This window comes from Macaca nemestrina, chromosome 8 (genome assembly GCF_043159975.1).
Source record: "Macaca nemestrina isolate mMacNem1 chromosome 8, mMacNem.hap1, whole genome shotgun sequence".
Taxonomy (NCBI): domain Eukaryota; kingdom Metazoa; phylum Chordata; class Mammalia; order Primates; family Cercopithecidae; genus Macaca; species Macaca nemestrina.
In genome coordinates this window covers 75,693,949-75,710,574 of record NC_092132.1, presented here as the reverse complement: position 1 = coordinate 75,710,574, position 16,626 = coordinate 75,693,949, and the positions used below count along the sequence as shown (strand labels likewise).

The 16,626-nt window shown below is 41.9% G+C and overlaps 1 protein-coding gene across 9 annotated transcripts in view; it reads left to right on the top strand.

The window, feature by feature from the left end:
- The window catches only part of LOC105483613 (sulfatase 1), a 193,325-nt gene that overhangs the window by 150,190 nt on the left and 26,509 nt on the right, over window positions 1–16,626 (top strand). For all 9 annotated transcript variants that reach the window (XM_011744576.2, XM_011744580.3, XM_071068132.1 and 6 more), the window contains 6 exons: window positions 5,076–5,292; window positions 7,956–8,208; window positions 9,555–9,651; window positions 10,113–10,207; window positions 10,512–10,577; window positions 11,853–12,025. In XM_011744576.2, coding sequence (XP_011742878.2) covers window positions 5,076–5,292; window positions 7,956–8,208; window positions 9,555–9,651; window positions 10,113–10,207; window positions 10,512–10,577; window positions 11,853–12,025 — 901 coding nt within the window. The remainder of the gene's footprint in view (window positions 1–5,075; window positions 5,293–7,955; window positions 8,209–9,554; window positions 9,652–10,112; window positions 10,208–10,511; window positions 10,578–11,852; window positions 12,026–16,626) is intronic.

Sequence of the window (16,626 nt, the reverse complement as noted above, 5' to 3'; positions counted from 1 at the left end):
AGGAAACACCGTTTCCCTTCTTCTCTATCCCATAGGAAATCAACAAGGAATCTGGCTAATGGGAAATTCAACTTGGATTCCAAATAGCCTAAGTCACTAAAACTTCTGCCTACACCTTTGTGTTCTACAGGAATCTACTTGTATCCTCAGCTCCTCCAGGGCAAAAACAAACAAAATAGGCAGAATTCTTTGAATGCATTGTGATTATAAAAACCGCAGGTTTTCACTATAGTCATGTGCTTTAAAAATTAGTATTTGTACTAAAGTTGATATAAATTGGATCCACAAAAAGACTTTAGGCTATTATTTTTCAAGAATGAATATACATATATTTATATTTATATAATATATTTTATATATATATATATATATATGTTTTTTGAGATGGAGTCTTGTTCTGTCACCCAAGCTGGAGTGCAGTGGCTCAATCTTGGTTCACTGCAACCGCTGCCTCTCAGGTTCAAGCCATTCTCCTGCCTCAGCCTCCCAAATAGCTGGGACTACACGCATGTGCCACCACCTGGCTAATACTTGTTTTGTTTTTTGTTTGTTTTTTGAGACGGAGTCTTGCTCTGTCACCCAGCCTGGAGTGCAGTGGCATGATCTCGGTTCACGGCAACCTCCACCTCCCAGGTTCAAGCAATTCTTCTGCCTCAGCCTCCCAAGTAGCTGGGATTACAGGCGCGCACCACCATGCCCAGCTAATTTTTGTATTTTTAGTAGAGACGGGGTTTCACCATGTTGTCCAGGCTGGTCTTGAACTCCTGTCCTCAGGCAATTCACCTGCCTCGGCCTCCCAAAGTTCTGGAATTCCAGGCTTGAGCCACTGTGCCTGGCCTTTTTTTTTTTTTTTTTTTTTTTTTGTATTTTTAGTAGAGAGAGGGTTTTGACACATTGGCCAGGCTGGACTTGAACTCCTGACCTCAGACGATCCACCCACCTTGGCCTCCCAAAGTGCTGGGATTACAGGCCTGAGCCACCACACCCAGCCTCAAGAATAAAATTGGCCATATTTTCCTGTCTGATAGAAGATAGAGCACCTCTTATGCTTCCACTTGGCTGTGGATTGTGAATTCACTAGCCAATTACTTTGCTTCTCTAGGCATTAAGCAGTCAACTCTTCATTTTTAAATGCTAGAGGCAGAGATCATCCAGGTAGATGGATAAGCCTTAAACCATTTGAATTTAAGACAGATACACATACAGACAGACACTCAAATGCTACTAATTCCCAAACTTTGTGAAGTTACAAAAAGTTATTTATTTTGGCAACACTTTCCCCAGCAATAATTCTATATGGCATATAGTTATATGTCAATGGAGTTGTCTGTCAGTTTCTGAGCCCAGGCTACAGTGCAGTGGCATGATGGCATGGTCTCAACTCACTGCAGCCCCAACCTCCTGGGCTCAAGTGATCCTCGCACCTCAGCCTCCCTCCTTGTAGCTGGGACCACAGGCATGTGCCAGCATGCTTAGCTATATACATATATATATTTTTTTTGTAGAGACAGGGTTTCACCATGTTGCCCAGGCTGTTCTCAAACTCCTGGACTCAAGCAGTCCACCTGCCATGGCCTCCTGATGTACTGGGATTATAGGTTTGAGCCACCGTGCCCAGCTCTGAGAACTTTTTTGATCATTTCATGGCACATCCTCAAGCTAATTGGATAGCCATGAATGCTATAATTGGGTCTGTGAGTGCCAAAAACCCAGGCGTGGAAACCACTGATGTCCGCATTAAATGGCAGAATCATGGAACAGGCCGCACGCAGTTTTCAGCTAAGTCAAAATTCTGTCACTTACCAACTAACTGTGGAGAGAGCCCAAGGATAACTGGTTTCACTTAAATAAAGCACATAGTCCTGAAAGCATAGGTGCACCGATAGTATTCATTCATCCAACTGGAGTCATTTTCTGATCTGCTTACATCAGTCCATTTCTAGACACAGCTTCCTTTGCACACGCCACTCCCACCAATTACATGCATCCCTCTCAAAGACCCATGCATCTGAGCTACTTAGACTTAAATATATCCCTCCTGCCTTCCCCATGGAATCCAGCTGCAAAACTGTCCAGTAAGCAGTTGCTAATGTAAAGCAGTGGCCTGAACTCCAACTGCACATTAGAATCATCTGGGGAGCTTCTGAAAGTCCCAATGTCCAGCCAAATTTGAGTACCACTCATCCGATCTAACTTCCTGTGTTTAATTAAGTTGACTTCACAATTTTTAAGTTAAATCATCTCTAACTTAGTCCTTAGGCTGTTCTTGTTTGTGTTGCCGTTTTGCGGCTTTGTAAGTAAAATCCGCCCTCTGTATCCATGGGTTCTACATCCGTGGGTTCAACCAACTGCAGATTGAAAGAATCAAAAAAGAAAAGATGATTTCATCTATACTGAACCTGCATAAACTTTTTTTCCTGTCATTATTCCCTAAACAATACAGAATAACTACTATTTATATAGCATTTTATTATATTAGGTATTATAGTTAACGTAGAGATAAAGTATACAAGAGTGTGTATGTAGGTTATATAGAAATACTATATTTTATATCATAGACTTGAGCATTCATGGATTTGGGTATCTGCAGGGCATCCTGGACCCAATTCTCAGTGGATCCTGAGGGATGACTCATTAGTTGCCTGTCTGTCCCTTGAGCTCCTGCTTCTGTGGATGAAGATGTTAAACATTCAAGACATTCTAACCAATCCACAAAAGAAGGTTGTACCCTGATATGGCTTGAAACAACCAAATTCAGTAGTACCAAGAGTATAAAGGGCTAAAGCAAAATCATAGAAGAAGCCCTGTATCTCCAGGATTTGGGGATTTTATAGTAGAAGCCAAAACGCAGCTCTGATAATTCAACATATATTGAAGACATACAACTCCCTTAGGAGAAAACAAATCATGGCTCTGCATCTTGGTTCATTGTGAATAACTGCATGTCACTTTGTACATGAGTGTCAGTTATCTGCAAGGCCGTCTGGGACCTTTGACCAAACTTTGCCTTGCAGTAGGACACTTTGCAACAAAGATGTCACCCCAGATATGGTACTGGTACAAGAGGGGGATACGAGATCTTTTAAATGATGCATGAAAGAACATCTTTTATTTAATAATTATTTATTTGAATATATTTGAAAATATATGTGGCACAAAAAAACGTACTTTTACAGTGCAGATAGTATTGTGCTGTCCATAGGTTAGAAATGCACCCATTTAAAGAAGAGCTTCTCACTCTTTAGATATGAACAAAAACAATGAAGGATAAAGAGAAGTTTCAGTAGATAATAGTACACAACTGATAGACCGATGTGGAAAGGAAAAAAGACAAAAGTTTGATAACACTATATTTTAACTCTGTGACAACTGTGGCCAATTAAAATTAAATATTCTTCCCTCCTCCCAAATTAATTTTGTAGGGAGAAGGGGGAAAATAAAATGTAAAAGAAGTTACTCAGTCTTTAAGTAAGATGTGGAGGATCCCAGGAAATGACCCCCAGGGTGAAAAGCTATTATTTCAGCCAGGATGAGATTCAGTAAGTGCAAGGACACTTAGTCCGGAGGCAGTGTCATATTTACTCGGACGCAAGCCTGCAGCATCTGTGGCAGGCATGTTAGAAAGCTCAGTCTAGAAAAGTCAGTGCAAGCTCGCCGTATGTGTCTGTTGGAAAGTGAACTCTGTCTCACATAGGAGCATGCCCACTCTCTGCTGAGTGTGCAGTTGAAACTGGAGAGTTCCCTGATCCCCTTCACCGGATGTGCAACAGGGGTGTGGCACACCTGCTCGGTCACCACCACTGTTCGAACCCCTGATGAGAGGGGGAGCACACAGATAGGCAGGTACAGGAACCAGGGCACGTCCTTTGGGCTCCAGCCCTGCAGTAGTATCTAGGGGCAGGCGCCTATGGCCCCAGTGTTACAATGCTCTTTTAGCCTTGCCATCTGCAGACAGATTGTTAACCAGCTCAATGGACCCTCTGCCTTTTGACAAGGGCAGAGGGCCACCAATATGACAGCTTTCTGTATTCCAAGCTCTTGCCTAGCTCCTGGAAGAATCAGGTCACGCACGGGCTTGAAGGACGAATGCAGGATTTTACTGAGTGGTGGAGGTGGCTCTCAGTAGGACGGATGGGGAGCCAGAAGCGGGGATGGAGTGGGAAGATGATCTTCCCCAGTTTGGCCACTGGACAGCCACACTCCTCTCCGACCACCCCCAGCCAAGCTCCTCTCAGTGTTCAGACATTCCTCCTCTTTTGTCTTTCTCTGCCACCTTGTTCCACCATTCATCTGCTTGTCTCCTCATCTCCTTGTCTGCTTCTGGAGCCTGGGTTTCAGGGTTTATATGGGCACATGGCAGGCCATAAACAACTTTTGGGGTACAAAAGCAGGAATGCCTGTCCCCATTTAGGGCCGTAGGTCCCCAGGCTTGAGGGTGGGGCCTTTGCCAGGAAACTACCTTCTTCTACCCAGTGTTTCCCTGTCTGCTGTCCATATCACAATGTTCTTAGAAGGATAAGAAAAGGCACAAAAGAAAGCCTGACAAGTTTGCTAATGTCTGGTGTCTGTGAGAGTCGACTCGCCCCATGATGGGCTCCAATTAAACTCAACTCTGTCTTCCTCATGTGCCACTCTTCCCTGGCTCACATTAGAAATTCAGGAGCGGAGAACAAAGCGGCCAAGTTTGTTTTTCCAGAGCAAGAGGGGTCTGGTGAAAGCAGTCCTGACAGCTGCTCTGTGTGTCTTGGTGAACTAACAGCTTTTACATGTTTCATTCAAGACTGTTTAGTCTGCGTGCTGAGGATTCATATATCAGTTTTTGGCTCTAGTGTCATTGAGGTAGTTTGATTTCCAATGATTTCGTTGTCATCTGCATTTGCCTACAGTGAAAGAAATAACTGAGAGTCGAGTTATTACGGGGTCACTTAAAAGCTTGCCTTTCTTCATTCACTCTCCTGAAAGATATTGCCAGTGCTTCTAAAAAAAAGAAAAAAAAAAAAAAACTAAGGGAGTGGCTCTTAATTAATAACACCTGGAGCAGAATCGGTAAACTGCTTTCACGTTGGCTTTTGCAGAAGTGGCAATGCATTGAGGATACATCTGGCAAGCTTCGAATTCACAAGTGTAAAGGACCCAGTGACCTGCTCACAGTCCGGCAGAGCACGCGGAACCTCTACGCTCGCGGCTTCCATGACAGAGACAAAGAGTGCAGTTGTAGGGAGTCTGGTTACCGTGCCAGCGGAAGCCAAAGAAAGAGTCAACGGCAATTCTTGAGAAACCAGGGGACTCCAAGTAAGCCACGCTTTTGTGACCATCTCGATGGTGGCGTAGGCCTGTGGTAATAAACAAGAGAGAGACGAAAGGGTTGCTCCTTCTACATTTTAGATATTATCAATGCATCGTTTTCAGGCTAAAAGCACATCGTTGCTCTATTTAAAATAAGAAAGCTAAGATTAATGTGACATTTTGCTTTGCAAACATTTTCACTTAAGCATAGAATGAAAATATAGTTTGTAAAAGCACCAGAAGTGAAACATATGCACACATAAAAGAGTTTATAAAATGGCTATTCCAAAAGGTAAAGAATATAGTTTAAGTCCATTTTATTTTACCGCAATGCCAACGTCCTGATTTGTCTGCCTTAAGTTGCTTTTAAAAAATAGTAAACACAAGGTTTCAGTGTGTATGCACTTAATTTTAAGAGGAAAAGCATAACCACTTTTTTAAGGCATATATTTTAATCTCTGTTTTACGACAATATATGTATTTTTTAATTCCGTCAAATCGTTGGATCTTGTTGACTGGCAGGGACAAACTAGTTGAATTCAGTTTGAAAAGCACTTCCTAGCATCTTCTTACTAAAACCTCGATGAGGCAGCTATGAGAAACCTATGATTACATAAATGTGAAAATCCACAGACTGACACCTTCCACGAAAGAATGAATCTAGTACCACCTAGTGGAGTAACATGAAAAATGACAATTTTTTGGTGATTTCTTTCTATAATGGTTTGGAAAGAAGCAACTTAAGTAAATTAAATTCTATGTCAAAGATTTGGGAATCAAATCATACACTAGAACAATGGAAGCCTTGAGAACATGCATTTTTATTGTAGACTCCGCAATATGGGCTTTAGGGCCGTTTGCCCTGATATTTCATCCAAAATTGTTAAGTGTTTTCCATGTGTATATGGACATTTGTTTCCATGTCAACAACTTTTAACAAATTTTAAAGGAATCCATAAGCCAAAATACTAAGAATCTTTGGGAGATTTTTTTTCTTCCCTGAGAGAAAAATTCCAGGTCTAATAACTCACACAAGGATATCAAATTTCTGAAAATCAATAAGGCCAGGCACGGTGACTCATGCCCGTAATCCCAGCACTTTGGGAGGCCAAGGCAGGCAGATCATTTGAGTTCAGGGGTTCGAGACCAGCCTGACCAACCTGGTGAAACCTCATCTCAAAAAAATTAGCTGGGCATGGTAGCACATGCCTGTAATCCCAGCTCCTTCTCGGGAAGCTGAGGTAGGAGAATCATTTGAACCTGGGATGCAGAGGTGGCAGTGAGCCGAGATCGCACCACTGTACTCCAGCCTGATTGACAGAGTGAGACTCTGTCTCAAAAAAAAAAAAAAAAAAAATGAATAAGGAACTAGGACCCCTGGCACGCTCCTTTTTCAGAAGCTGATTAGCAACATTCAGCTTAGAAGAAAGTGTGCCCTCTTCTTTTCCAGAAAGTTCGACCTTGTTTCCCAGGCACTGAGCGTAAAGCACATTGATTTTTCAGTATTAGGCCCAAACACAGGTCTAGGGCAGCTCTTTCAAACTGTATGGAATCTTGTGTATTTGACAACAGGAGTCGGTTTTCACCCTTTCTGCAAGGATGGAACTCGTAAGCACTCTTATTGACCCCCCTACTGTCACGGAGGTTGCTCCCTGATCTGGAAACTGCAGGATTCTGCTGAGAGCTGTCTCAGAAGCATGACAATTCTGATTCCACAGCCAGTATGCCCCACTTCTTTCTGTGTTAGGCTAATGAGATAAGGCCAGATGAATATGCTGCTACAGAGCTAAGAGCATCCAGTGTTTGCACATTGAAGTTCTTATCTGGTACACATGAGCTCTTGAAAAGGTTCATAGTCACCAGAAAGCATGCTGCCCTCTCCCCATCCCTGCCCGCCCACCCCCTGCCTTAACCCTCCTCTGCCAGGTATAAAAGTGAGTTGACTGATGAAAGCATTAGCAAAATTTAATTCTTCTTAGAGTAATCCTCTACTATTTGTGCAAATAGAAGTTGTCTAGAGCATTTGCCTTTTTGAAAAAGCAGCCCAATGTAGTGCTAAGACTTCATAGTCTGAGAGATTATAATCCTAGCTCCATAAGCTTGCAAAATGCATGTGACATTCAAAACTTCAGTTTTCTCATCCATAAAATAAGGATGAACCTGCATTGATAATCTGATGTTTTTGTATGTAAGGGTTTTTATAATAATACCTGTCTTTCAAGACTCTGGATTAGAGATAAATAGGAAGTATATAATATATAGCAAAAGCTCAATAAAGGATAGCCATTATTATTAATACCGTAATTGGGAATATGGTTTTATCCAAAAAAAATAGCCTGAGCAGTTCACATTGAAAACCAAATGTAGAAGTTCACAGCCTGCCACGAGTAAAAAGGATCCTAGAAATCACCTGGACCAACCCCCTACTTGACAGATGAAGGGCTGGAGGCCCAGAGAAGTATGTCATCCATCACACCGCCATTGCCTGGCACTGCCAGGACAAGAATCCAACCTCTGCCTCCGTGAATTGCAGGCACCACGATGCCGCTCAGCAATGAAGCATGGACTGCTTTCTCCTCTCCAGGATCCTTCCTGGACCAGGTGATCACTTTCTTCCCTTGTAAGCTACATCAGGACGTCCATAGTAATGTATCTTCCCTTACTTCTAGAGTACAAGCCCAGATTTGTCCATACTCGGCAGACACGTTCTTTATCCGTCGAATTTGAAGGCGAAATATATGACATAAATCTGGAAGAAGAAGAATTACAGGTGTTGCAACCAAGAAACATTGCTAAGCGTCATGATGAAGGCCACAAGGGGCCAAGAGATCTCCAGGCTTCCAGTGGTGGCAACAGGGGCGGGATGCTGGCAGATAGCAGCAACGCCGTGGGCCCACCTACCACTGTCCGAGTGACACACAAGTAAGAAGACTTTATTTGTTGACTAGGGTTGAGTTCAGAATTACTACCACAACACACCATATTATCACCATTTTGCACTTGGCAAAAAAGCAGTATCACTTGGCAATACGGTGCCTGAGGGCTGGCCTACGTAGCAACTGAGGGTTAGAGAAACAATGAGTCCACACAATCATAGGCTTTGACAAGCGTGCTTTGGGTTTGATTTCACATTAAGACTGATCAGCTAGGAATCCAGCCAGAGTAATTCACATTAAGGCTGATCAGCTAGGAATCCAGCCAGAGTAATTCCATCACATCTTGACTTAGCAGGCATGGAGTTCATGAGCCTAAGCAGTTACCTTTGCAGGCATCTAGAAAACAGATGGAAACAATTTCAGAGGCTGGAAGTTCTTCCATGTTGCACGATCACTGTCACTTGGAGCAGTTGTGGTCACAGCCTCAGAAATGAAACACAGTCCAAGGGAAGACAGTGAGTCCCAGAGACACTTCCAGAAAGATGATGTAGGTTACGAATGGATGTAAGACATACAAATATCTAACCATTCCAGATCACAGAGAGGGCCTTGGAAGTCATGGAGATGGGGAAGGGAGATGATTCCCTCATAGGTTTAATGAACTCACTTTGTTCTTTGGCTCCTTCCAAAGTCTACTTACTCTCTTGATTAGGAAATGTTTTCTTTCTGAATTTATTAGCAAGATCTTTGTTTTCTCCCTAATTGTATCACTTTGGCGAGATGGGGCACTGTGCACTCTGCCAGGATTTTTATCTCTGAAGTTCTGGCCTCCTAGTGCCTGAAGTTGGTACAGTTACAAACTAAGGGGTTTAGACCAGAATGCATTTCTCTTACATTATTGCTTAACCCCACATCCCACCTGCTGTCTATCCTTGGGGCTGTATCTTTACTTCAAAACTCAGTGGAGTACTTAGGGCACTCTCTTTTTAACAAAATGAGTGGAATGAATACTGCCCTTCTGAATCTGCCTTTCTTCAAATAAGCCATTTGCATTGTGATGTGAAAGGTCCTCCCTTTTGTTCTATATCTATTTGAACTTGAGTTTTCTGGTGGCGTCCTGTTCATGGGGTTGTGAGTATTCAGAACTGCCTTGAAAAGTGGTCATAGGGATGATCTTAGTCACAGAGCTGTGACACCATCCACCCATGTGACATTTTGTCCTCACTGGTGGCTAGAACATATTCCCATTGATGCTGGTCTTGGATCAGCTCAACAGTTACTGCCTGTGTCAACATTAAGGGTTTTGAGGATTAAAAGTTCTTTTTGCGATCTTGAGTGTTTTCTACTGTTAGAATATAAACCTATTTGACATGGTTTTGGTTTGTTTTGCAGGTGTTTTATTCTTCCCAATGACACGATCCATTGTGAGAGAGAACTGTACCACTCAGCCAGAGCGTGGAAGGACCATAAGGCATACATTGACAAAGAGGTTAGCCGTGGCTGTGTGACTGTCAGATATATTCCAGACTCACACTCAGCCTGCCAGCCCTGCAGTGCCTGGTGGGACATACCATGGATACACATCATCTATAATTATGTGAAAAATACGAAACAAAGTTATTTGTCTTTCTCCAGTGATTTAATGGTAGTCCTACTGAAAACAATATAGAGTGTGAGAAGAGACTGGGAACTGACTCCATGGCCTTTTGAAATCTCTGTGAGAAAAAGATTCCGTTATAAATGAGGAATCTGCTACTGTTTATCTATAACACATGGGTTGGAATATAGAGTCTATATAGACATATTTTATGCCCGGTTTGTTTCTATGTTAAGTATCATCTCAGATGAATAGCTATTATTACAGAACAGAGAAAACAAGGTGAAAAGAAAAGTACTTTGTAAAGAAAATCCTGATCTTAACATGTAATTGCTTGAAAACATGTTTTCCAGATTGAAGCTCTGCAAGATAAAATTAAGAATTTAAGAGAAGTGAGAGGACATCTGAAGAGAAGGAAGCCTGAGGAATGCAGCTGCAGTAAACAAAGGTGAGCTTGTTTCCATCCATGCTCCACTTGCCAAATTCATTTTTACACAAGCCAGAGGCATTAGCACTGGGCTCATTTTTCTCTTTTACCTATAGAATGTATTGTCATAGAGTATGATAACCTAAGCTATTTAAGTCAAATTAAATATGCTTAAACTTAAGCAGGAAGTAAAAGATCCCATTCAGCTAAAATACTTACAACATAACTGCCTTCCTTCTTTCTATTTTGCTTTCTTTTTATAAAATGAACACTTTGATCCAATGCAAGGTTATGAAGGCTCACTTTTTAATCTTCTCACCTGCAGCTATTACAATAAAGAGAAAGGTGTAAAAAAGCAAGAGAAAATAAAGAGCCATCTTCACCCATTCAAGTAAGTAACTCTCTGTTTTCCACATTTGCTGGAAGTCAATGAGTGTCCACTTGGCCCTTCGAAGAGGCTGGAGGGACCCCTGTGTTCCCCGCAGTGCCGCTTCAGAAGAAGTAGACCCATCCAGGAGGGCACCTAGCTCATGAAGTTGAAAGCAAAGCCCCACCTCACCAAGGGACCGTAGCAGTGCTCTTGGCATCCTTTGTCGGGGAGCCATGCTAAACTCCACTGTCATTCTGTGAGTGCTCCCTACCTGGCAGATAGGACCAGTAACTAGATTTTACTCCATGCACTGGTTTCTGTGGAGAGTGCTTGAGGGTTACAGACTCTCTCAGTGCTGTCGGTGTTCTATAGAGTAGCCTGGAACAGTGCTGAATTGTGAAAGTGGGAAGAAACATAAATGTTTTTAAATAATAGCAAAATTTGCACGTGCAGGAGATTTAGTATTTAAACCTCAACAAAGTTTAAGCTTTTTATATAAAAAAATAAATAAATAATAATTCTAAAAATAAAGGCTATCTAAACTTGTTTAGTAGAATTTGTCAAAGAATTTTTTAAACCTTTTAATCCAAGCCATCTATTTCAACTAACCTTTAACTCAATGGCTGATTGGTACTTGGCTGCCAAAAAAAATAAGCCATTTGTCCAAAGAGTGTGGCTAGCAGGATCCTCTCATTCACATTGACATTTATTTCCATCAATGTTTCCATGCACAGGAAGAGGAAAATGTTGGTCCTCTTAGGTTCAATAAGGTCCCAAGAAGCTGTCACTGAATTCATTTGCCTTCAGTATTCCTTTCTCTTTTTTTTTTTTTTTTTTTTTTTTTGAGACAGAGTCTCACCCTGTTGCCCAGGCTTTAGTGCAGTGGTGCAATCTTGGCTCACTACAACCTCCACTTTCTGAGTTCAAGAGATTCTTGTGCCTCATCCCCTAGTAGCTGGGACTACAGTTGTGCGTCACCACATCCGGCTAATTTTTATATTTTTAGCAGAGACAGGGTTTCACCATGTTGGCCAAGCTGATCTCAAACTCGTGACCTCAGGTGATCCGCTCTCCTCAGCCTCCCAAAGTGCTGGGATTACAGGTGCAAGCCACTGTGCCCAGCCTATCTTCACTATTCCTGATTCTATTTTAAGTCCGTCTATACAAATTGAAGGTCGTCCATTATCTCTTATCAAGCATCTAAATATTCTTGCAAGACTCACAGCAACAAGCCTACTTTTAATTGAGAAAGTGCCTTCTGAACACTCAAAAAAAAAATGCCTTCTCTTGGAACAGGGAGGCTGCTCAGGAAGTCGATAGCAAACTGCAACTTTTCAAGGAGAACCGTAGGAGGAAGAAGGAGAGGAAGGAGAAGAGACGGCAGAGGAAGGGGGAAGAGTGCAGCCTGCCTGGCCTTACTTGTTTCACGCACGACAACAACCACTGGCAGACAGCCCCGTTCTGGAACCGTAAGTTGCTTGTTCCAAATGCCACTTCCTGCCGCCATGCAGAGACAGCGACTCATAACTTAGATCAGAATTTCAGCAGCATAAAACCAGGAATCTACAAAGATTCAAGAGAAAGGCATCATATTCTACTCCATAGTGGAAACTCAAATGATTTTGCCAAATATTACTGTTTTCTTTAAATTTTTTTCTGGTATTTTGTTTGGTAATGCCAAGCTACTCTCTGGGTTTTTCCTCCTGATGATGTTGTTTCACATAATAGCCAGCACCTGGCACAGTTTTTACCCAGTAGGACTGTTCTACAGCTAAATAACGCAATGGATGAACATCCCATAAATGGGTGAAAAATTTTGTCCCAAATAGATTTTGGTTCTGCTTTATTTCAAGTACATAAGCGTAATAAAAGGAAGTAAAAGAATAGTAAAAGCCTCTTCAGTGCAGGGCCCATATTCTACTTATTCTCGGTCCACTTCAGTACCAGCACTAGACTTACAGAATAATAGAGACTCTACAAAATTATTTGGTTTTACATTGGATTGCTAAGGATATGGAATAATAACATTTGTGCACTTTTAAAATTAGTGCTTATATTTTCTTTAGTGGCCTGTGCACATTATTCACTGAGGCCATATAGAAGTAATAACCTACATTCTTACAGTACATCCTCTGATTGAAACTTACCAGCCTATAGAGTAGATGAAACACAGAATCTTCTAACTGAGAAGCTCACTAGAGACCACCTGGGCTACTGTTTCTCAAACTGGGATTTGGAGACTCCAAAGAATTGACAGACCATTCTTAGGGGGATCTAGGGCTTGTCCAGGAGACTTTATGTTTTCCCTTTCCATTTTGATGTTTCTTGATTTCAGGGTCCATGTTTGCATTTCTGTTTAAAATCACATCAAGGCTGAATGAACTCTTAAAGTCACAGCATTTAACTTTTAATATAGTTTCTGAAACTGTGATGTGGGAATCCCTGAGGGTTATTCAAATTGCTGGGGACAGTAACTGGGGACACAACATTTAGCAAGACACTTTATTTTCTGTGCTCATAATATATTTTAATGGGGTACAGGTAGAAAAATAAAGGAAAGTAAATGAAATAAAATAATTATGAGTTGTAGTAATGCTATGAAGGAAACAGTGATCGACGTTTTTAAATGGGACCCTTTCAGAGAGTGTGGGGAAGACAGGCCTTTGAGGTGAAATTTAGGCTGAAACCTAAAGGATGGGGAGAAGTGATCCCCGTGGGAAGGAGCAGGGAGCGTGTCCGGGCAGAGGGAGCACTGCAAGTAGAGGTCCTGAGGAAGTCACGCCTTTGGTGTATCCAGGACCAGAAGCTCCTTGAAAGCTGAACCATTGCAAAACACAAGGTTATAGTTGCTTATGGCAGATGGAGGCCCTTCATACCTCTCTCTGCTTTTCGCCATCTGAGTTGAGGCCATCCTGCTCAAGCCACCACCATTTCTTACCTCGGCCACTGTCAGGCCTCCTCTGTAGCCTCCCAGGCTCCCCTCTGGTCCTCACCAGTCCATCCTGCTCAGAGGAGCTAGGGTGATCTTTTAATGACACCTGCTTTTCTTACTAAAGAGCAGAATCCCTTCACCTGACCCCAGAAGGCTGAGGCTGCAGTGAACTGTGATCGTGCCATCACACTCTAGCCTGGGCGATAGAATGAGACCCTGTCTCAAAAATAAAATAAAATAAAATATAGCAAAATCCTTAACATATCCAACAAAACCCCACATGCTCCTATCCAATCCTACGCTGGGACCATTGCCTCTGCTCTTGCCTGCTTCCGCCACTCAGCTTCTCTTTATTCCTCAAACATCTCAAGCTCCCTCTTGCCATGGGATCTTTGCGCTTGTTTCTCCTCCCTGGAAGGCTCTTGCCCACAGCCCCGTGCCCAGCAAATACTACTCACCCTTCAGACCTCAATTGCGGTGTCACTGCTTGTGGACACCCTCCCTGTGCCTCAGACTAGGGTCTGCCCCTTTGATACGCTCTATCAGCAAGTTCTGCTTTTCCCCCATGGGGCGTATTACATTTATAATCATACGATTTTTTACATTTGTTTCTGCTTGACTGTTGTCCTTTCCACTAGACTGTAAGTTTCTCAAGATAAGAAACCATGTCTGTGTGACACTGTATTCCTGACCCAAAGGAATTGCTTAGTTAATATTAGGTGAATAAATAAACAAGCAAGCAAGCCACCCTGTCCAGATCAAATCAACTCATATCAATTGAACAAAACTTTGAGTGCCTGCCGCTGGGGGTCACTGTGCTGGTGAGTGAGGACCGTGCCTGCCATCACTCTGCTCTTATACACAGGAGCGAATTAGGAACTGATCCCATTCAATACCAAATTTGATGCTCCTTCTGATACACAATGTATGCTTGGTGCTCTGATATTCTAGGGCAATGGCTTCCAGAATTTCTTCCCAAAAAGCCACAGTAAAAAATGCACCTTATATCAGGATCCTATACACGTATGTACACATACACAAGTATATATGTGTATCTGCATGTATACGTAATATGTATACTAAAGTAAAAATTTTAAAAAGTAATACTATGTGTGCTATGCTTTAATATTTTTATCCATTCTATTACATATTTTGATAATATTATTGCTATATTCTTCATATTTGCTATGTCAACTTAAGCCCTTGGCATAGTAATATTCAATAACATGAAAAAAAGAAGAAAAGTCAAATCCATCCAGGCACAAGATCCTCCAATGCAATGGTCTCTAAACATTTTTTTATTATGTACCCATATCAATTTTTAAAATAAACACACCATCTATATTTAATTACACTACTATACAAACATGCCTGTGTATTATGAAAATATACCAAATAAACAGTCCACGCACAGAGATTCATGTCTGTAATCCCAGCACTTTGGGAGGTCAAGGTCAGAGGATCAGTTGAACCCAGGAGTTCAAGACCGGCCTGAGCAACATGGTGAAACCCTGTCTCTACAAAAAATACAAAAATTAGCCGGGCTTGGTGGTGCACGCCTGTAGTCCCAGCTACTCAGGAGGCTGAGTGGGAGGATCACTTGAGCATGGGAAGTGAAGGCTGCAGTAAGCCATGATTGTACTCCAGCCTGGGTGACAGAGTGAGACCCCATCTCACAAGAAAAAAAAAAAAAAGAAAAGAAATAAAAAGAAAATACACAAAATAGAAATTTAAAGTTTGAGATAAAGATTAAAAAATAGTTTTTAAAAATAGATTTCATATTCTTTGGAGGTCCCAAAACGTTTGTTCTCACTTATTAAAGAATGCTTAAGGAAAACAAATCTCAGTGTCCCACTTCACAATGCAGTGAGACATTCAGTTTATGTTTGATGTGGAATCTTAATTGCTTTCATATGAAAGGTGACTCAGAAAGATTTTCTGCTTCCATAGATGTGCTTCATGTCATGCTGAGTCAATCAGGACATTTTTCTTTCTTTCTTTCTTTCTTTTTTTTTTTTTTTAAGACAGAGTTTCGCTCTTGTTGCCAAGGCTGGAGTGCAATGGTGCGTTCTCAGCTCGCTGCAACCTCTGTCTCTTGGGTTCAAGTGATTCTCTTGCCTCAGCCTCCCGAGTAGCTGAGATTACAGGCAGCCACCACCACGCCCACCTAATTTTTTTGTATTTTTAGTAGAGGTGGGGTTTCACCATGTTGGCCAGGCTGACGTCACCTAAGATCACCTAACTTCAGGTAATCCACCCGCCTTGGCCTCCCAAAGTGCTGGCTTATAGGTGTGAGCCACCGTGTGCCTGGCCAGGACATTCATTTATTTATTTATTTTATTAATTTTATTTTTATTATATTTTAAATTCTGGGGTCTATGTGCAGAACGTGCAGTTTTGTTACATAGGAATACACATGCCATGGTGGTTTGTTGCACCCATCAATCTGTCATCTACGTTAGGTAATTTTGTTTTTTTTTTGTTTTTTTTTTTTTGAGACGGAGTCTCGCTCTGCCGCCCAGGCTGGAGTGCAGTGGCCGGATCTCAGCTCACTGCAGGCTCCGCCTCCCGGGTTCACGCAATTCTCCTGCCTCAGCCTCCCCAGTAGCTGGGACTACAGGCGCCCGCCACCTCGCCCGGCTAGTTTTTTGTATTTTTTAGTAGAGACGGGGTTTCACCGTGTCAGCCAGGATGGTCTCGATCTCCTGACCTCGTGATCCGCCCGCCTCGGCCTCCCAAAGTGCTGGGATTACAGGCTTGAGCCACCGCGCCCGGCCACGTTAGGTAATTTTTAATGCCACCATTAACTAAGTAGTCATCTCTACTGAAATTACACTATTAAATGTCTATTCTCCCTGAGATTGATCAATTATTCTTGCAAATACAAAGGTATTGTATTTGTATATTTCATGAAACAAGTTTAAAACCCTTTTCAACTGTTAATTTGGAAGATTTCTACACAGATTAGAAAATTTGGATTCCATGGTTTTTAATGTATGTAGATGTGAGATAAATGTTCACCTATAAACAATATGTTATAAATAACATATTTAGAGATCTTTTAATGAAAAGTCATATAATGATGAAAGCATTTTCAATCATCCATTTTTAAGATATTATCTTTTCTTTGCCTATATT